At 46.4% G+C, this 23835-nt stretch overlaps 1 protein-coding gene across 8 annotated transcripts in view; it reads left to right on the top strand.

Moving 5' to 3' along the window:
- odad4 (outer dynein arm docking complex subunit 4) overlaps window positions 1-23835 on the top strand; it is a 97711-nt gene that overhangs the window by 67913 nt on the left and 5963 nt on the right. For 4 of the 8 annotated variants that reach the window (XM_068013644.1, XM_068013643.1, XM_068013651.1 and 1 more), the window contains 3 exons: window positions 3941-4015; window positions 6247-6309; window positions 18122-18184. The exons of 1 other annotated variant lie outside the window; for it this stretch is intronic. In XM_068013644.1, the coding sequence (XP_067869745.1) occupies window positions 3941-4015; window positions 6247-6309; window positions 18122-18184 (201 nt within the window). The remainder of the gene's footprint in view (window positions 1-3940; window positions 4016-6246; window positions 6310-18121; window positions 18185-23835) is intronic. 3 more of the 8 variants (XM_068013645.1, XM_068013647.1, XM_068013649.1) reach the window with 3 other exon arrangements.

Below are 23835 nucleotides of genomic sequence, written 5' to 3'. Positions count from 1 at the left end.
GTTTTCTGACACAGTATGTAGACAGGCCAACCAGGGGCGATGCCACATTGGATTTGGTACTGGGTAATGAACCCGGCCAGGTGTTAGATTTAGATGTAGGTGAGCACTTTGGTGATAGTGATCACAATTTGGTTAGGTTTACCTTAGCGATGGGCAGGGACAGATATATACCGCAGGGCAAGAATTATAGCTGGGGGAAAGGAAATTATGATGCGATTAGGCAAGATTTAGGATGCGTAGGATGGGGAAGGAAACTGCAGGGGATGGGAACAATCGAAATGTGGAGCTTATTCAAGGAGCAGCTACTGCGTGTCCTTGATAAGTATGTACCTGTCAGGCAGGGAGGAAGTTGTCGAGTGAGGGAGCCGTGGTTTACTAGAGAAGTTGAAGCGCTTGTCAAGAGGAAGAAGAAGGCTTATGTTAGGATGAGACGTGAAGGCTCAGTTAGGGCGCTTGAGAGTTACAAGCTAGCCAGGAAGGATCTAAAGGGAGAGCTAAGAAGAGCAAGGAGAGGACACGAGAAGTCATTGGCGGATAGGATCAGGGAAAACCCTAAGGCTTTCTATAGGTATATCAGGAATAAAAGAATGACTAGAGTTAGATTAGGGCCAATCAAGGATAGTAGTGGGAAGTTGTGTGTGGAATCAGAGAAGATAGGGGAAGCGTTAAATGAATATTTTTCGTCAGTATTTACAGTAGAGAAAGAAAATGTTGTCGAGGAGAATACTGAGATTCAGACGACTAGGCTAGATGGGATTGAGGTTCACAAGGAGGAGGTGTTATCAATTTTGGAAAGTGTGAAAATAGATAAGTCCCCTGGGCCAGATGGGATTTATCCTAGGATTCTCTGGGAAGCTAGGGAGGAGATTGCAGAGCCTTTGTCCTTGATCTTTATGTCGTCATTGTCGACAGGAATAGTGCCGGAAGACTGGAGGATAGCAAATGTTGTCCCCTTGTTCAAGAAGGGGAGTAGAGACAGCCCTGGTAATTATAGACCTGTGAGCCTTACTTCGGTTGTGGGTAAAATGTTGGAAAAGGTTATAAGAGACAGGATTTATAATCATCTTGAAAAGAATAAGTTCATTAGCGATAGTCAGCACGGTTTTGTGAAGGGTAGGTCGTGCCTCACAAACCTTATTGAGTTTTTCAAGAAGGTGACCAAACAGGTGGATGAGGGTAAAGCCGTGGATGTGGTGTATATGGATTTCAGTAAGCCATTTGATAAGGTTCCCCACGGTAGGCTATTGCAGAAAATACAGAAGTATGGGGTTGAAGGTGATTTAGAGCTTTGGATCAGAAATTGGCTAGCTGAAAGAAGACAGAGGGTGGTGGTTGATGGCAAATGTTCATCCTGGAGTTTAGTTACTAGTGGTGTACCGCAAGGATCTGTTTAGGGGCCACTGCTGTTTGTCATTTTTATAAATGACCTGGAAGAGGGTGTAGAAGGGTGGGTTACTAAATTTGCGGATGACACTAAGGTCGGTGGAGTTGTGGATAGTGCCGAAGGATGTTGTAGGGTACAGAGGGACATAGATAGGCTGCAGAGCTGGGCTGAGAGATGGCAAATGGAGTTTAATGCGGAAAAGTGTGAGGTGATTCACTTTGGAAGGAGTAACAGGAATGCAGAGTACTGGGCTAATGGGAAGATTCTTGGTAGTGTAGATGAACAGAGAGATCTTGGTGTCCAGGTACATAAATCCCTGAAAGTTGCCACCCAGGTTAATAGGGCTGTTAAGAAGGCATATGGTGTGTTAGCTTTTATTAGCAGGGGGATCGAGTTTCGGAGCCACGAGGTCATGCTGCAGCTGTACAAAACTCTGGTGAGACCGCACCTGGAGTATTGCGTGCAGTTCTGGTCACCGCATTATAGGAAGGATGTGGAAGCTTTGGAAAGGGTGCAGAGGAGATTTACTAGGATGTTGCCTGGTATGGAGGGAAGGTCTTATGAGGAAAGGCCGAGGGACTTGAGGTTGTTTTCGTTGGAGAGAAGGAGGAGGAGAGGTGACTTAATAGGGACATATAAGATAATCAGTGGGTTAGTTAGGGTGGATAGTGAGAGTCTTTTTCCTCGGATGGTGATGGCAAACACGAGGGGACATAGCTTTAAGTTGAGGGGTGATAGATATAGGACAGATGTTAGAGGTAGTTTCTTTACTCAGAGAGTAGTAGGGGCTTATAGCCACTCCAGGCGCTGCTTCACAAACCACTGTCCACCTCCAGGCGCGTATCCATTGTCTCTCGAGATAAGGAGGCCCAAAAGAAAGTAGGGGCATGGAACGCCCTGCCTGCAACAGTAGTAGACTCGCCAACTTTAAGGGCATTTAAGTGGTCATTGGATAGACATATGGATGAAAATGGAATAGTTTAGGTGAGATGGTTTCACAGGTCGGCGCAACATCGAGGGCCGAAGGGCCTGTACTGCGCTGTAATGTTCTAATTCTAATTCCGATTTCCCTTGCTGGTGATCGATCCGGCTGCCTGTGTCCCCATGACTCACCTTCCCTAGCTGAGGGAAGGTGCTATACCTTTCAACGCGCTGTTCGAATTTTTAAAACTTACAGAACTTGCTGCATAGCTGTCTTCGGTTTTTACACTATGCACACTTTTTTGACTGAGTGGTTTTGACTTTGAAGCTCGTTATTGTTTACCAGCCGATTCAGTTTCTGCACATTCGATGGTTCCGCACTGTGCTTGGTCAACTTAGATTTTGAGAATCTTCAAGTCTTCAAATCTTCACTGCTAGCTGATGTTGTATTTGGTGGGCTCTAAATTGAAAACAAATTCCACTTCTGCCGCCATATTGTGTTTTCTTTTCCTTGTGCTTGCTAAGACTTCGGAAATCAAGGCACTAACTATGCATCAGCGGTTAGTTAACACCTAAATAGTGGGTTCCTTTATTGAGCCTAGTAGCATGGCATTTCATTGCAAGAGAACATCTGTACATGTCTGGTCTGTTTGGTGATTCACAGCAAACTGAGAATAAGACTCAGGCACATGGTATGTTACATCATTTCCTGTCTAGCAAGGTTTAATGAAAATGTAACCACACCCACTTAAAGGTGTACTACACAACATCGTGGGCTGTTAATACAACCACAAAACTCAGTCCTCCCAATTCCCATTTAATTGATTGATTTAAATGTCTCTTCCCAGCCCCAAGAAGGGAAATTTGGGTAGAAATTTGTCTCAGGCCATGGCTCAAAATGGGCTGTATCTGATTGCCTGCCTGTTATAAACACTGTCAGACATTTAATTCCATTAACTGCAATGAAACTGAATTTCAGGCTCTGCATGTAACAGGCAGCCAATCCGATACAGCCTGTTTTGAGCAACTGCCGAGATGAACTTTTACCCTATTATAATTCAATTGCACCTTTCACAATCTCAGGATGCACCAAGGCACTTTTTGAAGTGTAGTCACTGTTGAAAATTGAGAAACACAGTGCCAATTTGCCCATAAACAGCAGTGAGATAATGACCAGATAAACTGCTTTAGTGGTTTTATTTGAAGAATTAATGTTGCCCCAGAAAAATGGGGAAAATACCCTCACTCTCCTTTGAAATAGTGATCTTTTACATCCACCTGAGAGAGCAAGTCAGTGCCACAAGCTTAACATCTCATCTGAAAGACAACACCTCTGGCAGTGCAGCACTCCCTCAGTACTGCACTGGGAGGGTCAGCCTAGATTTTGTGCTCAAAAGCTTGGAGTGGGGCTTAAACCGACAACCTTCTGACTTAAAAGCGACAGTGTTACCACAGAACCAAGGCCGTCTTTTAATTAAATAGGGGATAACCAGTGCACTGAGCCAGACCTGATCAGTGTATTAGCAGGTACCAGCACCTTAAATTAAGGTCAAATGGCAGAATGCCCCTTGTATTTAGTTACCTTGAGTGAACAAATGAAATGTAGAATCCATATAACCTACTATTTTCCTACAGCACCCTTCTCATATTCCGAAACGTCAGCTGCGATTCAAAAACTTGAATTGTTCAAGAATGTCAACCATCATTTGGGTAGGAGAAATTTCTTTATGCAGTGTGTTGTTAGAGCTTGGGGACAGTTAAGACATATACTGCTGCATCTTTTAATTGAAAATGAGATAAATGTTTGAAGCAGGGGATGTTACAGGGATATGGGGGGAAGAGCAGGGCAGGTGAATAACTTTTGGTTTGCTTTAGCAAAGAGCCGACACTGACTTGATGAGCCGAATGCCTCTCTGTCCTGTAAACCTTACTGGTTCCAGGATAGTTCCTCCCAGTATTAAATATAATGCGCAATCATCACTAGACTGGGGCTCTGAAATGTCACATCCTCATCTGCTATTTCTTATTTAGTTCCCTGCCCCCAAGTTCTGATTTGCAACCTTTTCCTGCCATTACTTGTTATACTGCTTCCCACAGGCTTTCATCCTCTCACTGCTGTTTCTGAAAAGTCTAGAGGAACGAAATGCCAATTTAATGGTTGGTTTTCCGTTCCTGCTGATCACAGATCGGTTTGAGTGTTGCAAAGCATTGTCACAACACCATTTGAGAGGCACCTCCCTTTGCCAGTGCCAGACGTGTACAGAGTACGTCCTTTTAGAGAAAACAGATTCCTCCAGTTTCCCCCCTCAAGATGCTGGAGGTGCCTCAGTACCTCACCCGTTGCAAACCCAGACAGTGAGTTTCAGTCGGCAGGGAGCAGGGTGAGGGAGTCAGCCAAAGCTCCTGTGCTTCATTGCTTGGAAATGACAACTGGTTTTGGCTCAGTTGTAATGCTGCTGTTGTTGAATATCCTGCTGTCTCTCTATGCTCACACAAGGAATGGTGGTGAGCACCCATAATCTTCAGGGAAGGTGAGAAGGAAGAATTACAGTATTAATTGCTGAATATTGAGAGTTCAGGGAAAAATAATTGTCTTTGTGTCATCCAGCACCTTCAATGAGGATGATGAGTGTTTTATAAATAAAATGAAATGTGTAGCCGTTTCGATTGAATAGCATTTGTGCAAACTGCTTCGACTGGTACTAACCATGGTGGTGATTAGTGCCAACATGAGGCTGATGAGCATAAGCCCAAATCGCACTCTATGGTTAGGTTGTAGTGCAGCCAGTATCCGGTGCAGTCAAAAGATGGTCTAGGAGTGAAGGGGGGTGGTGGAAATGATTTTGTGACTTTAAAGGTGCAATAGTTATTGTTCTCTAGAATTGTTGGGTCCTTAGGTTGACTTCATTTGTAGATCAGCGACTGAGACTGGGGCCCTGATATTTACTCAGAGGCAGGAAGAAAGCAAGGGTGGGGGGGGGGGGGGGAGGAGGGGGGGAAGAGTTCTCAGGCCATTTTAACCCATTCAAAACCCACCCACTTGCACAGAGTTAAAATCAGACCTCAGGAGTTTCTGGATGAAAAACCTGAAAGTAAAACTTTCCCAAACATCCCACTGAGCTTAGCAGTAGAATATCTTTGAAATTCTTTGAGCAGGTTTGCATCCCGCCAGTCAGCTGGATTGACAGGCTGGCTGTTTGTTGGGTTGGAATGCAGCCAGGGGAAGGGATGCCAGGTAAGTCTGACATTGACTTGGTGTGTTGGGAGGTGAAGTTGTTGGACTTCAGTGCAGAGTGGAGGGGGGGGGCGGGGTGGGGGTGGTGAGGCATTGCGGGGTTGGAGAGGTGAATTGTATATTGGGGGGTTCAGCCAATTTTGAGGTTTCGATCATGTGGAGTTAAACTTGTTGAGCCTGGGGGAACACTCCTACTCCTCCTGGCACACAAGCATTGTAATAACTGCATTTTACCTCACAGATAAGGTCTTTTGTGCCTCCTTTTAGTTGCCCGGATTCCCAAGGCCCAGGAATCATGGCTCCCGTGCATTAAAAATAAAAATTCAGTTAAAGTGGAGACTGAGAGTGGGTTGATTTCCCCCCAACCTCCAACTCCGCATTCAACCTGTCTCTGTTAAAACCAAAAGTGGCTGGGTTGGGGTCAGGTTTGAGAATTTAAAATTTTTATCTTCCCACCTGCCCCCAATCCATCCATCCTTGAGGGTGAAAGTTCACCTCTGGGACTCAGTACAATCAAGGTAATAGCACACATTACACAGCATCCCATAGTCAATCAGTAGATGCAAGGACTTTCAATAGCATCAAGAGTAAGAATGCAATTACATTGAGTTTAGTGTTTGAGGTGAATTAGAATATTCATAAACTATTAAAGTGAAGCTCGTGTGATTGAGCAAAATTTGTTTAACCTGCTGTTTTCCTGCACTAGGCCTCGAAGAGTCTGAGGAAGAGCTAGAGCTCAAATCCATGGTTGATGATTCCCATTCTCTGGGTAGGTTCTCAGTGTAGCCAGCACCATGTGCCATCTTCACCAAGGCACATTCTTTCCTGCTCTTCCACATTTAGGTCGCTTATCCCTGAGCTTTGATTTCAAATCATTCCCCAACCCTTCATTATACAGCTCCCCAGAGGCTTCCTTCCTTGTTACTTATGCTGTTCCATTACAAGCTCTCGATTGCTGCCAGGAAATATGAGGAGGGACCAGTTGTGATGAGGTGTGTTCATTTTTCAACTCTCCTGGTTACAATCTCACATGGGCTACATGGTGTGAAACTGTGCAACACACATTTGTGAAGTGATGCATTTTGGAAGGTAAAATGAGGAGAAACAATATCAACTAAATGGTACAAATTATGAGATTGCAGGAACAGAGCGACTTGGGGGTATATGTGCACAAACCTTTGAAGGTGGCAGGAGGGAACAGTAGTATAGTGGTTATGCTGCTGGTCAAGTAATCTAGAGACCTGAACTAATGATCTGAAGACGTGAGTTCAAATCCCACCACAGTATCCAGAAAATTTAAATTCAGTTAATTAAATGAATCTGGAATAAAAAGCTAGTACATACAAACATATGAATTAGGAGCAGGAGTAGACCACTCAGCCTGCTTCAACATTCAATAGGCCAATTTGATTGTAACCTCAACTCCAGATTCCTGCCTACCCCCGATAACCTTTCACCCCCTTGCTTATCAAGAATCTATCTACCTCTGCCTTAAAAATATTCAAAGACTCTGCTTCCACCGCCTTTTGAGGAAGAGAATTCCAAAGACTCATGACCGTCTGAGAGAAGAAAATTCTCCTCATCTCGGTGATAAATGGGCGACCCCTTATGTTTAAACAGCGACCCCTAGTTCTAGATTCTCCCACAAGGGGAAACATCCTTTCCACAGACACCCTGTCAAGAGCCCTCAGGATCTTATATGTTTCAATCAAGTTGCCTCTTACTCTTCTAAACTCCAGCGGATACGAGCCTAGCCTGTCCAACCTTTCCTCACAAGACAACCCGCCCATTCCAGGTATTAGTCCAGTAAACCTTCTCTGAACAGCTTCCAATGCATTTACATCCTTCTTTAAATAAGGAGACCAATACAGTACACAGTACTCCAGATGTGGTCTCACCAATGCCCTGTATAGCTGAAGCATAACCTCCCTACTTTTGTATTCAACTCCCCTCGCAATAAACAATAACATTCTATTAGCTTTCCTAATTACGTGCTGTACCTGGATACTAACCTTTTGTGATTCATGCACTAGGACACCCAGATCCCTCTGCATCTCAGAGCTCTGCAATCTCTCACCATTTAGATAATATGCTTCTTTTTTATTCTTCCTGCCAAAATGGACAATTTCACATTTTCCCACATTATACTCCATTTGCCAGATCTTTGCCCATTCACTTAACCTATCTGTATCCCTTTGTAGCTCCCTTACGTCCTCTTCAGAACTTACTTGCCTACCTATCTTTGTGTCAACAGCAAATTTAGCAACCTTATCTTCGGTCCCTTCATCCAATTCATTTAAATAAATTGTAAAAGTTGAGGCCCCAGCACAGATCCCTGTGGCACACCACTCATTACATCTTGCCAACCTGAAATTGATCCATTTATGCCAACTCTCTGTTTCCTGTTAGCTGGCCAATCTTCTATGCATGACAATATGTTACCCCCTACACCATGAGCTTTTATTTTCTGCAATAGCCTTTGATGTGGCACCTTATCAAATGTCTTCTGGAAATCTACGTACAGTATATCCACCAGTTCCCCTTTATCCACAGCACATGTTACTTCTTCAAATGAACTCCAATAAATTAAACATAATTTCCCTTTCACAAAACCATGTTGACTCTGCCTGATTACCTTTATTTTTTCTAAATGCTCTGCTATAACGCGGCACAGTGGCGCAGTGGTTAGCACCGCAGCCTCACAGCTCCAGCGACCTGGGTTCAATTCTGGGTACTGCCTGTGTGGAGTTTGCAACTTCTCCCTGTGTCTGCGTGGGTTTTCTCCGGGTGCTCCGGTTTCCTCCCACAGCCAAAAGACTTGCGGGTTGATAGGTAAATTGGCCATTATAAATTGCCCCTAGCGTAGGTAGGTGGCAGGAATATGGGATTTGTGTAGGATTAGTATAAATGGGTGGTTGATGGTCGGCACAGACTCGGTGGGCCGAAGGGCCTGTTTCAGTGCTGTATCTCTAAATCAAAAATCAAATCAAACACCTTTAATAATAGATTCTAACATTTTCCCCGAGACTGATGTTAAGCTGACTAGCTGTAGTTTCCTGCTTTCTGTCTCCCTCCCTTTTTGATAAAGGAGTTACATTGCTATTTTTCAATATAACGGAACCTTCTCCGAATCTAGGGAATTTTGGGAAACTAAAAACGACGCATCAACTATCTCACTGGCCACTTCTTTTAGGACCCTTGGATGAAGTCCATCAGGACCCGGAGACTTGTCAGCCAGCAGCTCCAACAGTTTACTCAGTACCACTTCCCTGGTGATTTTAATTTTCTTGAGTTGCTCCTTCCCTTCCATTTACTGATTTACAGCTATTTCTGGGATGTTACTTGTATCCTCTATAGTGAAGACCAATGCAAAATACCTGTTCAATTCATCTGCTATCGCCTTATTTTCCCTCATTAATTCTCCAAACTCACTTTCTATCGGACCAACACTCACTTTATTAGCTCTTTTTAAATATCTATAGAAACTCTTACTATCTGTTTTTATATTTCTAGCTAGCCTTTCTCTCGTACTCTAATTTTTCCCTCCTTATCAATCTTTGAGTCATTCTTTGCTCTTTTTTATATTCTGTCCAATCTTCTGACTTGCCACCCATCTTTGCGCAATTATACGCTTTTTCTTTAAGGTTGATACTATATTTAACTTTTTTAGTTAACCACAGATGGTGGGTCCTCCCCTTGGAATTTTTATTTCTTGTTGGAATGTATCTATTCTGTGTATTCTGAAATATCCCCTAAATGTCTGCCACTGCATCTCTATTGACTTTAACCTAATTTGCCAGTTCACTTTAGCTAGCTCTGCTTTCATGCCCTCATAATTGCCCTTATTTAAGTTTAAAATATTAGTCTTGGACCCATTCTTCTCTCCCTGAAACTGAATGTAAAAGTCAATCATATTATGATCGCTGCTACCTCAGGGCACCTTGCCTACAAGGTCATCAATCAATCCTATCTCATTGCACAATACCAGGTCTCGTATAGCCTGCTCTCTGGTTGGCTCCAAAATGTGTTGTTCTAAGAAACTATCCCGAAAACATTCTATAAACTCCTCATCTAGTCTACCTTTGCTCGTCTGATTTTTCCAGTCTATATGTAGATTAAAATCCCCCATGATTATCGCAGTACCTTTCTGACAAGCTCCCATTATTTCTTCCTTTATACTCTGTCCTACTGTGTGGTTACTGTTAGGGAGCCTGTACACCACTCCCACGAGTAACTTCTTGCCTTTATCATTCCTCATCTCTACCCAAACTGCTTCTACAACCTGGTTTCCTGAACTTAGTTCATCCCTCTTTAATGTGCGAATACCATCATTGGCATTAATTAACAGAGCTGCCCCTCCACCTTTTCCTAGTTTCCTGTCCCCCCTAAATGTCATGTACCCTTCAATATTCAGGTCCCAATCTATGTCATCCTGTAGCCATGTCTCTGTAATGACTATCAGATCGTACTTATTTACTTCTATATGCGCTATCAGTTCATCTGTTTTGTTTCAAATGCTACGTGCATTCAGATACAGAGCCTTTAGTTTTGTCCTTTTATTATTTTTGTAACCTCTAGCCTTGACTGCTGATTTACTCTTAGATTTGTACTCTCTATCCTTTCCTGTCACGGTCTGTTTATTATTTTCCATATTAATACCTTTCTCTCTTGCCTTGTCTCTACTGGGTATGATCTAATTGCCATAACAGAAACATGGCTACAGGGTGACCAAGACTGGAAACTGAATATTCAAGGATATTCAACATTTAGGAAGGACAGGCAAAAAGGAAAAGGAGGTGGTGTTGCACTGATAAGAAGGGGTGGGATCAGTACATTAGTAAGGTAGGATCTCAGATCGGAAGAACAAAATATGGAATCTGTTTGGGTGGAGCTAAGAAACAGCAAGGGGCACCAAACATTTGTAGGAGTTGTTTATAGACCACCAAACAGTCGTGGTAGTGTGGGGCTTGGTATTAATCAGGAGTCTAATGTAGATTAAAGAAGCATGTAGCATGGGTAATACAGTAATCATGGGTGACCTCAATCTGCATATAGACGGGGTAAACCTAATGAGCACTAATGCTGTGGAGGACGAGTTTCTGGAGTGTGTTAGGGATGGTTTTCTAGGGCAGTATGTTGAGGAACCGACTAGAGAACAGGCTATTTTAGATCTAATGTTATGTAATGAGAAAGGGCTAATTAATAATCTTGTTGTAAAAGAACCTTTAAGGATGAGTGACCATAATATGAAGAATTTTACATTATGTTTGAAAGTGAGGTACTTCAATCTGAAGCCACAGTTTTAAATTTGAACAAAGGAAAAAATGAAGGTGTGAGGGGCAAATTGGCTGAGGTGGATTGGGAAAATGCATTCAAAGGTATGACAGTACATAGGCAATTCATAGTCTGTTAAGAAATATTATAGTTTACAGTAACTATACATTCCTTCAAGGCACAAAAGCTCCAAAAGTAAAAGTAGTCAACCATGGATAACAAAGGAAATTAAGGATTGTATAAGATTAAAAGAAAAGGCCTATAAAGTTGCCAGAAATAGTAGTAAACCTGAGGAATGGGAGGATTTTAGAATACAGCAAAGGAGGACCAAGAAACTGATAAAGAAAGGGAGAATAGAATAGGACTGTAAGCTAGCAAAGAATATAAAAACAGACTGTAAAAGCTTCTACAGATATGTAAAAAGGAAACGTTTGGCTAAGACAAATGTGGGTCCATTACAGGCAGAGTCAGGAGAATTTATAACAGGGAATAGAGAAATGGTAGAGAAGCTAAATGATTACTTTGTGCCTGTCTTCACTGAGGGAGATACAAGAAATGTCCCAGAATTAGAGATCCAAGGGATGAGGGGGAATGTGGAATTGAAGGAAATTAGTATTAGTCAGAAGGTTGTATTGGAGAAATTAATGGGCTGAAGGTTGATAAGTCCCCAGGACCTGATATTCTACATCCAGAGTGTTGAAAGAGGTAGCTATGGAGATAATGGATGTATTAATGATCATCTTCCAAAATTCAATAGATTCTGGAGCGATTCCTGCAGATTGGAAGGTCACAAATGTCACCCCACTAGTCAAGAAGGGAGGGAGAGAGAAAACAGGGAATTACAGACCTGTTAGCTTTACATCAGTCATTGGGAAAATGCTAGAATCTATTCTAAAGGATGTGATAAATGCACACTTGGATAATAATAATCTGATTAGGCGTAACCAACATGGATTTATGAATGGGAAATCATGTTTGACGAACCTGTTGGGAGTTTTTTGAGGATGTCACTAACAGAATTGATAAAGGGGAGTCGTTGGACGTGGTATACTTGGATTTTCAGAAGGCTTTTGATAAAAATCCCCCACAGGAGATTAGTTAGCAAAATTAAAGCACATGGGATAGGAGGTAATATACTGGCATGGATTAAGGATTAATTAACAGGCAGAAAGCAGAGAGTAGGAATAAACGAGTCATTCTCGCATTGGCAGGCTGTGACTAGTGGGGTTCTGCAGGGATCAGTGCTTGGGCCCCAGCTGTTCACAATACACATCAATGATTTGGATGTGGGAACCAAATATAGTATTTCCAAGTTTGCGGATGACACAAAAGTAGGTGGGAATGTGTGTTGTAAGGAAGGTGCAAAGTGGCTTCAAGGGGATTTGGACAGACTTAGTGAGTGGGCAAGAATGTGGCAGATGGAATATAATGTGGAAAAATGTGAGGTTATCCACTTTGGTAGGAGGAACAGATGTGCAGAGTATTTCTTCAATGGTAAGAGACTAGAAAGTGTTGATGTACAAAGGGACCTGGGTGTCCTTATCAATAAGTCACTGAAAGCTGACATGCAGGTGCAGCAAGCAATTAAGGCTAATGGTATGTTATCCTTTATCGCAAGAGGATTTGAGTACAGGAGTAATGAAGTCTTGCTTCAATTGTATAGAACCTTGGTTAGACTGCACTGGGAGTACTGTGTGCAGTTTTTATCCCTTTACCTTAGAAAGGATATTATTGCCATAGAGGGAGTGCAACGAAGATTCACCAGACTTGTTCCCAGGATGGTGGGACTGTCCTATGAAGAGAGATTGGGGAAACTGGACCTGTATTCTCTAGAGTTTTGAAGAATGAGAGGTGATCTCATTGAAACCTACAAAATACTTAAAAGGGATAGACAGGGTAGATGCAGCTAAGATGTTTCCCCTGGCTGGGGAGTCCAGAACCAGGGGACACAATTTCAAAATAAGGGGGAAGCCACTTAGGACCGAGATGAGGAGAAATTTCTTTACTCAGAGGGTTGTGAATCTTTGGAATTCTCTAGCCCAGAGGGCTGTGGAAGCTCAGTCGTTTAGAATGTTTAAAGCAGAGATTGACAGATTTCTAAATACAAATGATGTAAGGGGATATGGGAATAGTGTGGGAATGAGGCATTGAAGTGGATGATCAGCCGTAATCATATTGAATGGTGGGGCAGGCTCGATGGGCTGAATGGCCTACTCCTACTCCTATGTTCCTACTCTTTGATTTACCACATCATCCCAAATTTGATCCCTTGCCTCCACTATTTAGTTTAAAACCCTTTCTACTTTCCTAGTTTTGCGGATTGCTCGAACACCAGTCCCAGCACGGTTCAGGTGTAGATCGTCTCAATGGTACAGTCCCCACTTTCCTCAGTACTGATGCCAGTGTTCCATGATCCGAAACCCACTTCTACCACACCAGTCTTTGAGCCACGCATTCATCCCTCTAATCTTATTTGCCCTACTCCAGTTTGCACGTGGCTCATAATAATCCAGAGATTATTACCTTTGAGGTTCTGCTTATTAATTTGGTGCCTTGTTCCTCATAGTGACTATGCAGAACCTCCTTCCTTGCCCTACCTATGTCGTTGGTACCTACATGGACCACAACAACTGGATCCTCCCCCTCCCACTCTAAGTTCCTCTCCAGCCGTGAGCAGATGTCCCGAACCGTGGCACCGAGCAGGCAACAGAGCCGTCTGGACTTTCGCTCTTTGCTGCAGAGAAGAGTGTCAATCCCCCTCATTATACTGTCCCCTACAACCAATACATTCTTTTTCATCCTCCCACTTGAATGGCTTCCTCTACCATGGTGGCATGGTCAGTTAACCCATCCACCCTGCAGCCCCCACTCTCAAGTTGAAAGAACCTCAACCTGTTGGACAATCGCAAAGGCTGAGGCTCCTGCACTCCTGCCCTCTGAGCCCCTTTACCTGCCTCAGCTACAGCCACACTCTCCTGTCCCTGACCACTGACCAAATCAGAAGACCCTATCCTAAGGGGTGTGACCGCTCTTGGTACAAAGTGTCCAGATAACTTTCGCCCTCCCTGATGTGTTGGAGTGTCTGCAGTTCAGCCTCCAGCTCAATGACTCTGAGCCGAAGCTCCTCAAGCCGCAAAAACCTACTGCAGATGTGTTTGCCCTGGATCACACTGGTATCCAGGAGCTCCCACATGCTGCAGACATGACACATCACCTGTCCTGCCATCCTTAATGTGCTTTAATTAACTACTTAGTTATATTATTCAATTATTTATTTTCCTTTTTTATACATTTTATTAACCTTACCACCAGTTCCTGTACTGTTTTAAACCTTAGGAATAGAATAGACATTAATCACTTACAAGATACTCACCAAACAGCTAACTTCTTCCCTTGTAGTGGAGTAAGAACCAAATCCTACAGGGTGAAAAAGTTAGGAAAAAAAGGGCAGCACAGTGGTTAGCACCGCAGCCTCACAGCTCCAGCAACCTGGGTTCAGTTCTGGGTACTGTCTGTGCGGAGTTTGCAAGTTCTCCCTGTGACCGCATGGGTTTCCACTGGGTGCTCCAGTTTCCTCCCACAGCCAAAGACTTGCAGGTTGATAGGTAAATTGGTCATGGTAAATTGCCCCTAGTGTAGGTAGGTGGTAGGAGAATGGGGGGATGTGGTAGGGAATATGGGGTTAGTGTAGGATTAGTATAAATGGGTGGCTGTTGGTCAGCAGAGACTCGGTGAGCCGAAGGACTTGTTTCAGTGCTGTATCTCTAAATAAATAAATAAAAAGGAGCACATTCTTCTTCAACTCACCGAACTCCCAGCACTCTGTTCAAGTTGCACTCTGTGCTAAGTCACACTGAGATGCCTGTATTTATATGTTCTGAAACTAAGGAGATTAGCTGAGCACCAGGTACAGAAAAAAAACAGTTCAAGCTAGTTTTCTTAATTAACTAACTACAGCTGCTCCACAGTAGATAGCTTATATATCCCTACTTAGGCCCCTGGATGAAATTTAGAATTTAAACAGTAACTTTCAGTTAAATATTTATAACAGTGACTATGTAATTACTTAATTTTCATAAAAATCCATCTCTGGTTCACTATCGTCCTTTTGGGAAGGAAATCTGCCGTTTTTACCTGGTCTGGCCTACATGTGACTCCAGACCCACAGAAATGTGGTTGATTCTTAACTGGCCTCTGAAATGGCCTAGCAAGCCACTCAGTTGTAGTCAAGGAGGCAGCTCACCACCACCTTTTCAAGGGCAATTTGGGATGGGTAATAAATGCTGGGCCTTGCCACTGATGCCCACATTCCATAAATAAAACAAAAGTTGATAAGATTGTTTTTTAAAAAATGAACAGGATTCTGGGCTATATTAATACAGGCATAGGCTGAGATTTTATGCTGGCGATGGGGGTCTTGACGTGTGGAAGAAGTGACACTGAGAACCCCGTGTTGCCTCTTCTGCGAAAGGCCTGCCGAATCTAGTGACAATCAGGCACTTACGTGGACAGCGGTGGGTCTTCCATGGGTTTAAGGACCTCAGTGATGGCAGTCCCACCCTCTTCCCGGAGGAGCACCTACCCAAGGTCCGGAAACATCGCTGGTAGGTCAGGGTGGGAGTCACACAGGAGGGGGGTTGGAGTGGGGTTGTCAGCAAGGGCAGGAGGATGGCTCTCAGTGGGCCCCCCCCCTCCTGACACCGGGTCCCTTGTTCAGGCACTAAGTGCCTTTTAACGAGGAACCCGCCCCCACCCCAACCCCACCCCCACCCCGACCAAGCAGCCTGTATGGTTTTTCATGCCATGCTTCCCCTGCAGTGGCAGGACCACCTGCTGCATGGCTAATTGCAGCAATGGCAGAATGAGGCCCTTAATTGGGCACTCATTGCCCACTTAAGGGCCTCAATTGGCAGTGGGGTGGGTAGGCTGTTCACAGGCCTCCTGCCCCAGACTTAATTTTGGCGGAGGCAGGAAGGGTTGCCTCCACTTTATGCTCTCCCTGCCTCCAAACCTGTTGCAGGGAAGAGTATAAAATTCCCCCCACCCCCCCATAGAGTACAAAGGCAAGGAAGTTATACTAAACCTTTTCAAATCACTGGTTAAACCTGAGCTGGAATACTGTGTCCAATTCTGGGCATCATACTTTAGGAAGCCAAGGCCTTAAAGAATGTGCAAAGGAGATTTAATAGAATGATGCCAGGCTTGAGAGACTTCAGTTATATGGAGAGAAGCTGGGATTGTTTCCCTTAGAGCAGAGAAAGTTAAGGAGAGCTTTAATAGAGGTGTTCAAAAGTAAGAGCTGTTTTGACAGAGTACCTCGAGAGAAATTGTTCCCAGTAGTAGGAGGTTCAATAACCAGAGGACACAGATTTAATGTAATCGCTAAAAAAAATCCAGGGGGTTTTTGCGGAGAGTTTGTTTTTACGCAATGAGTTGTTATGAGCTGGAATGCTCTCCCTTAAAGGGTGGTGAATAATAATTTTCAAAAGGGAGTTGGATAAGTACTTGAAAAGTAGAAATTCACAGGACCGTGGGGAAAGAGTAGGGGAGTGGGACTAATAGGATCGCTCTTTCAATCACAGCTTAATTAATTGTAAATTTGTCTTAACGAGTTGCCCTGAGGGTGTGGTACTGTTAATGGTACCATCTGCACCCTCACACTCAAGGGCTGATTAAGGAACTGGGACTCAGTGTAAACAAGATATTAGTCAGTACAGCGTCTGATTTGTGGATTATCAGGTAGAAGCACTTTAAACTAAAACATCACAACTTCATTTGCATGTAGTTATGCAGACCCTTTTAACCTTTAGATTAGATTAGATTAGATTAGAGATACAGCACTGAAACAGGCCCTTCGGCCCACCGAGTCTGTGCCGAACATCAACCACCCATCTATACCAATCCTACACTAATCCCATATTCCTACCAAACATCCCCACCTGTCCCTATATTTCCCTACCACCTACCCATACTAGTGACAATCTATAATGGCCAATTTACCTATCAACCTGCAAGTCTTTTGGCTTGTGGGAGGAAACCGGAGCACCCGGAGAAAACCCACGCAGACACAGGGAGAACTTGCAAACTCCACACAGGCAGTACCCGGAATCGAACCCGGGTCCCTGGAGCTGTGAGGCTGCGGTGCTAACCACTGCGCCGCCCTCTAGTTAAACAGAAGGCTGTGCAAACCTTTATAAAGCTCTGGTTAGACTTCAGCTGGAGTATTGCATCCAGTTCTGGTCACCACACTTTAGGAAGGATGTGAGGGTTCTTGAGAGGGTGCAGAGGAGATTTACCAGAATGGTTCCAGGGATGAGGGATAAGGTTAGGTTGGAGAAGCTGGGGTTGTTCTCTCTGGAGCAAAAGAGATTGAGGGGAGATTTGAGGTGTACAATGTCTACCTTATCTAAATCTGTCAGAATAAAGAAAAGCTGTTCCCATTAGCTGATGGTACAAGGACTAGGGAACACAGATTTACAGTTTTGGGCAAAAGATGCAGGGGAGACATGAGGAAGAACTTTTTTTACGCAGCAAGTGGTAATGACCTGGAATTCGCTGCCTACAAGTGTGCTGGAAGCAGACACAATGAATGATTTCAAAAGGAAACTGGATGGGCACCTGAGAGAAATAAACTTACACAGCTACGGGGATAGAGCTGAGGAATGGGACTGACTGGATTGCTCTGCAGAGAGCCGGCATGGCCTTGATGGACCGATTAGCCTCCTTTTGTATCATTATGACTCTATGGCTGGGTGAGTCCAAGCCCCAGTGCCATTGTTAAGTACACTGAGGGGAAATTTCCCCAAAGCTTCTCCTGTCCCCGCAACTTAATTTTGGTGGAACTGTGTTAATGCGCATTAACGGGATTTCCACTAAACTTCTGCCAAATTTAAGGCAACAGAGCAGGAGAAGCCGAGGAAATTCACCCCCAAATCTAGACTGGCATTACAACGCAGTGTCAGAGATGCTGACATTAAACTCAATCCTATTTTAGTGGATGTTAGAGATCATATGGCACCATTCAGAGAAGAGCAGAGTGTTTGTTACAGTGTCATGGCTGTGATTCCACCATTAAACATCGCCAGCAGAGCTTCATTCATCTTGTTTTATTTATTGGATCTTGCTGTGTGAAAAATGGGTACCAAATAATCAACAATCACTGCATCTCAAAGTAATTCACTGTGTATGAAGTCCTTAGAGGTTTCTGAATTAGATAAAAGACGTTACAAGAAGCAAATCTTTTCCCAGTAATGATTAGAGCTCATCTATTGACTATATTTTACATAACCTTGTATTTTCTACAATAGATGCCAGCCAGGTTGAGGAACAATTGCCTGAAAATATTGAGAATGAAGGAGTCACGTCAGAGGGTAGGTTGCTAGTGTAGCCAGTACCCAGTGCGTAGTGACCTATACCAGCTCACAAATCTGCCTCTTTCTGATCTTGCTGTCTGTCCTCCAATCATGATTAAAAATGCTTTGCCCACCTTGCCTGCAGATTTACTCCCATTACTTAATTTGTGACTGATTGAAAGAATATGAAGAATGAGTAAATCTGTAATGCGTTGTTCATTTTGCAATCCAGCACACGCATTGTTCTGCTTGATAACAGCACAACACACCTCATCATTGCAGCACCTGGCTTCCATATTGGTTCCCACCACCCATTCCTTCAGTCTCACCTGATTCCAGCTCCAACTCCAGTCTCCCCTGATTCCAGCTCCAACCCCAGTCTCCCCTGATTCCAGCTCCAACTCCAGTCTCACCTGATTCCAGCTCCAACTCCAGTCTCCCCTGATTCCAGCTCCAACTCCAGTCTCACCTGATTCCAGCTCCAACTCCAGTCTCCCCTGATTCCAGCTCCAACTCCAGTCTCACCTGATTCCAGCTCCAACTCCAGTCTCCCCTGATTCCAGCTCCAACTCCAGTCTCACCTGATTCCAGCTCCAACTCCAGTCTCCCCTGATTCCAGCTCCAACTCCAGTCACACCTGATTCCAGCTCCAACTCCAGTCTCACCTGATTCCAGCTCCAACTCCAGTCTCCCCTGATTCCAGCTCCAACTCCAGTCTCACCTGATTCCAGCTCCAACTCCAGTCTCCCCTGATTCCAGCTCCAACCCCAGTCTCCCCTGATTCCAGCTCCAACTCCAGTCTCCCCTGATTCCAACTCCAGTCTCACCTGATTCCAGCTCCAACTCCAGTCTCCCCTGATTCCAGCTCCAACTCCAGTCTCCCCTGATTCCAACTCCAGTCTCACCTGATTCCAGCTCCAACTCCAGTCTCCCCTGATTCCAACTCCAGTCTCCCCTGATTCCAACTCCAGTCTCACCTGATTCCAGCTCCAACTCCAGTCTCCCCTGATTCCAGCTCCAACTCCAGTCTCCCCTGATTCCAGCTCCAACTCCAGTCTCCCCTGATTCCAGCTCCAACCCCAGTCTCCCCTGATTCCAACTCCAGTCTCACCTGATTCCAGCTCCAACTCCAGTCTCCCCTGATTCCAGCTCCAACCCCAGTCTCCCCTGATTCCAACTCCAGTCTCCCCTGATTCCAGCTCCAACTCCAGTCTCCCCTGATTCCAGCTCCAACCCCAGTCTCCCCTGATTCCAACTCCAGTCTCCCCTGATTCCAGCTCCAACTCCAGTCTCCCCTGATTCCAGCTCCAACTCCAGTCTCACCTGATTCCAGCTCCAACTCCAGTCTCACCTGATTCCAGCTCCAACTCCAGTCTCACCTGATTCCAGCTCCAACTCCAGTCTCCCCTGATTCCAACTCCAGTCTCCCCTGATTCCAGCTCCAACTCCAGTCTCCCCTGATTCCAGCTCCAACTCCAGTCTCCCCTGATTCCAGCTCCAACTCCAGTCTCCCCTGATTCCAGCTCCAACTCCAGTCTCACCTGATTCCAGCTCCAACTCCAGTCTCACCTGATTCCAGCTCCAACTCCAGTCTCACCTGATTCCAGCTCCAACTCCAGTCTCACCTGATTCCAGCTCCAACTCCAGTCTCCCCTGATTCCAGCTCCAACTCCAGTCTCCCCTGATTCCAGCTCCAACTCCAGTCTCACCTGATTCCAGCTCCAACTCCAGTCTCACCTGATTCCAGCTCCAACTCCAGTCTCACCCGATTCCAGCTCCAACTCCAGTCTCCCCTGATTCCAACTCCAGTCTCCCCTGATTCCAGCTCCAACTCCAGTCTCCCCTGATTCCAGCTCCAACTCCAGTCTCACCTGATTCCAGCTCCAACTCCAGTCTCACCTGATTCCAGCTCCAACTCCAGTCTCCCCTGATTCCAGCTCCAACTCCAGTCTCCCCTGATTCCAGCTCCAACTCCAGTCTCACCTGATTCCAGCTCCAACTCCAGTCTCCCCTGATTCCAGCTCCAACTCCAGTCTCACCTGATTCCAGCTCCAACTCCAGTCTCCCCTGATTCCAGCTCCAACTCCAGTCTCACCTGATTCCAGCTCCAACTCCAGTCTCCCCTGATTCCAGCTCCAACTCCAGTCTCACCTGATTCCAGCTCCAACTCCAGTCTCCCCTGATTCCAGCTCCAACTCCAGTCTCCCCTGATTCCAGCTCCAACTCCAGTCTCACCTGATTCCAGCTCCAACTCCAGTCTCACCTGATTCCAGCTCCAACTCCAGTCTCCTCTGATTCCAGCTCCAACTCCAGTCTCCCCTGATTCCAGCTCCAACTCCAGTCTCACCTGATTCCAGCTCCAACTCCAGTCTCACCTGATTCCAGCTCCAACTCCAGTCTCCTCTGATTCCAGCTCCAACTCCAGTCTCCCCTGATTCCAGCTCCAACTCCAGTCTCCCCTGATTCCAGCTCCAACACCAGTCTCCCCTGATTCCAGCTCCAACTCCAGTCTCCCCTGATTCCAGCTCCAACTCCAGTCTCCCCTGATTCCAGCTCCAACTCCAGTCTCCCCTGATTCCAGCTCCAACTCCAGTCTCCCCTGATTCCAGCTCCAACTCCAGTCTCCTCTGATTCCAGCTCCAACTCCAGTCTCCTCTGATTCCAGCTCCAACTCCAGTCTCACCTGATTCCAGCTCCAACTCCAGTCTCCCCTGATTCCAGCTCCAACTCCAGTCTCCCCTGATTCCAGCTCCAACTCCAGTCTCCCCTGATTCCAGCTCCAACCCCAGTCTCCCCTGATTCCAACTCCAGTCTCCCCTGATTCCAGCTCCAACTCCAGTCTCCCCTGATTCCAGCTCCAACCCCAGTCTTCCCTGATTCCAACTCCAGTCTCCCCTGATTCCAGCTCCAACTCCAGTCTCACCTGATTCCAGCTCCAACTCCAGTCTCCCCTGATTCCAGCTCCAACTCCAGTCTCCCCTGATTCCAGCTCCAACTCCAGTCTCCCCTGATTCCAGCTCCAACTCCAGTCTCCCCTGATTCCAGCTCCAACCCCAGTCTTCCCTGATTCCAACTCCAGTCTCCCCTGATTCCAGCTCCAACTCCAGTCTCCCCTGATTCCAGCTCCAACTCCAGTCTCACCTGATTCCAGCTCCAACTCCAGTCTCCCCTGATTCCAGCTCCAACTCCAGTCTCCCCTGATTCCAGCTCCAACTCCAGTCTCCCCTGATTCCAGCTCCAACTCCAGTCTCCCCTGATTCCAGCTCCAACTCCAGTCTCACCTGATTCCAGCTCCAACTCCAGTCTCACCTGATTCCAGCTCCAACTCCAGTCTCACCTGATTCCAGCTCCAACTCCAGTCTCCTCTGATTCCAGCTCCAACTCCAGTCTCACCTGATTCCAGCTCCAACTCCAGTCTCACCTGATTCCAGCTCCAACCCCAGTCTCCCCTGATTCCAACTCCAGTCTCCCCTGATTCCAGCTCCAACTCCAGTCTCCTCTGATTCCAGCTCCAACTCCAGTCTCACCTGATTCCAGCTCCAACCCCAGTCTCCCCTGATTCCAACTCCAGTCTCACCTGATTCCAGCTCCAACTCCAGTCTCACCTGATTCCAGCTCCAACCCCAGTCTCCCCTGATTCCAACTCCAGTCTCACCTGATTCCAGCTCCAACCCCAGTCTCCCCTGATTCCAGCTCCAGCCCCAGTCTCCCCTGATTCCAACTCCAGTCTCCCCTGATTCCAGCTCCAACTCCAGTCTCACCTGATTCCAGCTCCAACCCCAGTCTCCCCTGATTCCAACTCCAGTCTCACCTGATTCCAGCTCCAACTCCAGTCTCCTCTGATTCCAGCTCCAACTCCAGTCTCCCCTGATTCCAGCTCCAACCCCAGTCTCCCCTGATTCCAACTCCAGTCTCCCCTGATTCCAGCTCCAACTCCAGTCTCCCCTGATTCCAGCTCCAACCCCAGTCTTCCCTGATTCCAACTCCAGTCTCCCCTGATTCCAGCTCCAACTCCAGTCTCCCCTGATTCCAGCTCCAACTCCAGTCTCCCCTGATTCCAGCTCCAACTCCAGTCTCCCCTGATTCCAGCTCCAACTCCAGTCTCCCCTGATTGCAGCTCCAACTCCAGTCTCACCTGATTCCAGCTCCAACCCCAGTCTTCCCTGATTCCAACTCCAGTCTCCCCTGATTCCAGCTCCAACTCCAGTCTCCCCTGATTCCAGCTCCAACTCCAGTCTCACCTGATTCCAGCTCCAACTCCAGTCTCCCCTGATTCCAGCTCCAACTCCAGTCTCACCTGATTCCAGCTCCAACTCCAGTCTCACCTGATTCCAGCTCCAACTCCAGTCTCACCTGATTCCAGCTCCAACTCCAGTCTCCCCTGATTCCAGCTCCAACTCCAGTCTCACCTGATTCCAGCTCCAACTCCAGTCTCACCTGATTCCAGCTCCAACTCCAGTCTCACCTGATTCCAGCTCCAACTCCAGTCTCCCCTGATTCCAGCTCCAACTCCAGTCTCCCCTGATTCCAGCTCCAACTCCAGTCTCCCCTGATTCCAGCTCCAACCCCAGTCTCCCCTGATTCCAACTCCAGTCTCCCCTGATTCCAGCTCCAACTCCAGTCTCCCCTGATTCCAGCTCCAACCCCAGTCTTCCCTGATTCCAACTCCAGTCTCCCCTGATTCCAGCTCCAACTCCAGTCTCCCCTGATTCCAGCTCCAACTCCAGTCTCCCCTGATTCCAGCTCCAACTCCAGTCTCACCTGATTCCAGCTCCAACTCCAGTCTCACCTGATTCCAGCTCCAACTCCAGTCTCACCTGATTCCAGCTCCAACTCCAGTCTCCCCTGATTCCAGCTCCAACTCCAGTCTCCCCTGATTCCAGCTCCAACCCCAGTCTTCCCTGATTCCAACTCCAGTCTCCCCTGATTCCAGCTCCAACTCCAGTCTCCCCTGATTCCAGCTCCAACTCCAGTCTCCCCTGATTCCAGCTCCAACTCCAGTCTCACCTGATTCCAGCTCCAACTCCAGTCTCCCCTGATTCCAGCTCCAACCCCAGTCTCACCTGATTCCAGCTCCAACTCCAGTCTCCCCTGATTCCAGCTCCAACTCCAGTCTCACCTGATTCCAGCTCCAACTCCAGTCTCCCCTGATTCCAGCTCCAACTCCAGTCTCCTCTGATTCCAGCTCCAACTCCAGTCTCACCTGATTCCAGCTCCAACTCCAGTCTCCCCTGATTCCAGCTCCAACTCCAGTCTCCCCTGATTCCAGCTCCAACTCCAGTCTCCCCTGATTCCAGCTCCAACTCCAGTCTCACCTGATTCCAGCTCCAACTCCAGTCTCCCCTGATTCCAGCTCCAACTCCAGTCTCCTCTGATTCCAGCTCCAACTCCAGTCTCCTCTGATTCCAGCTCCAACTCCAGTCTCCTCTGATTCCAGCTCCAACTCCAGTCTCACCTGATTCCAGCTCCAACTCCAGTCTCCCCTGATTCCAGCTCCAACTCCAGTCTCCTCTGATTCCAGCTCCAACTCCAGTCTCACCTGATTCCAGCTCCAACTCCAGTCTCCCCTGATTCCAGCTCCAACTCCAGTCTCCCCTGATTCCAGCTCCAACTCCAGTCTCCCCTGATTCCAGCTCCAACTCCAGTCTCCCCTGATTCCAGCTCCAACT

This window comes from Heterodontus francisci, chromosome 33, assembly GCF_036365525.1.
Source record: "Heterodontus francisci isolate sHetFra1 chromosome 33, sHetFra1.hap1, whole genome shotgun sequence".
Classification (NCBI taxonomy): domain Eukaryota; kingdom Metazoa; phylum Chordata; class Chondrichthyes; order Heterodontiformes; family Heterodontidae; genus Heterodontus; species Heterodontus francisci.
Note: the sequence above shows the minus strand (reverse complement) of the source record. Positions and strands in the feature narration are given on the sequence as shown.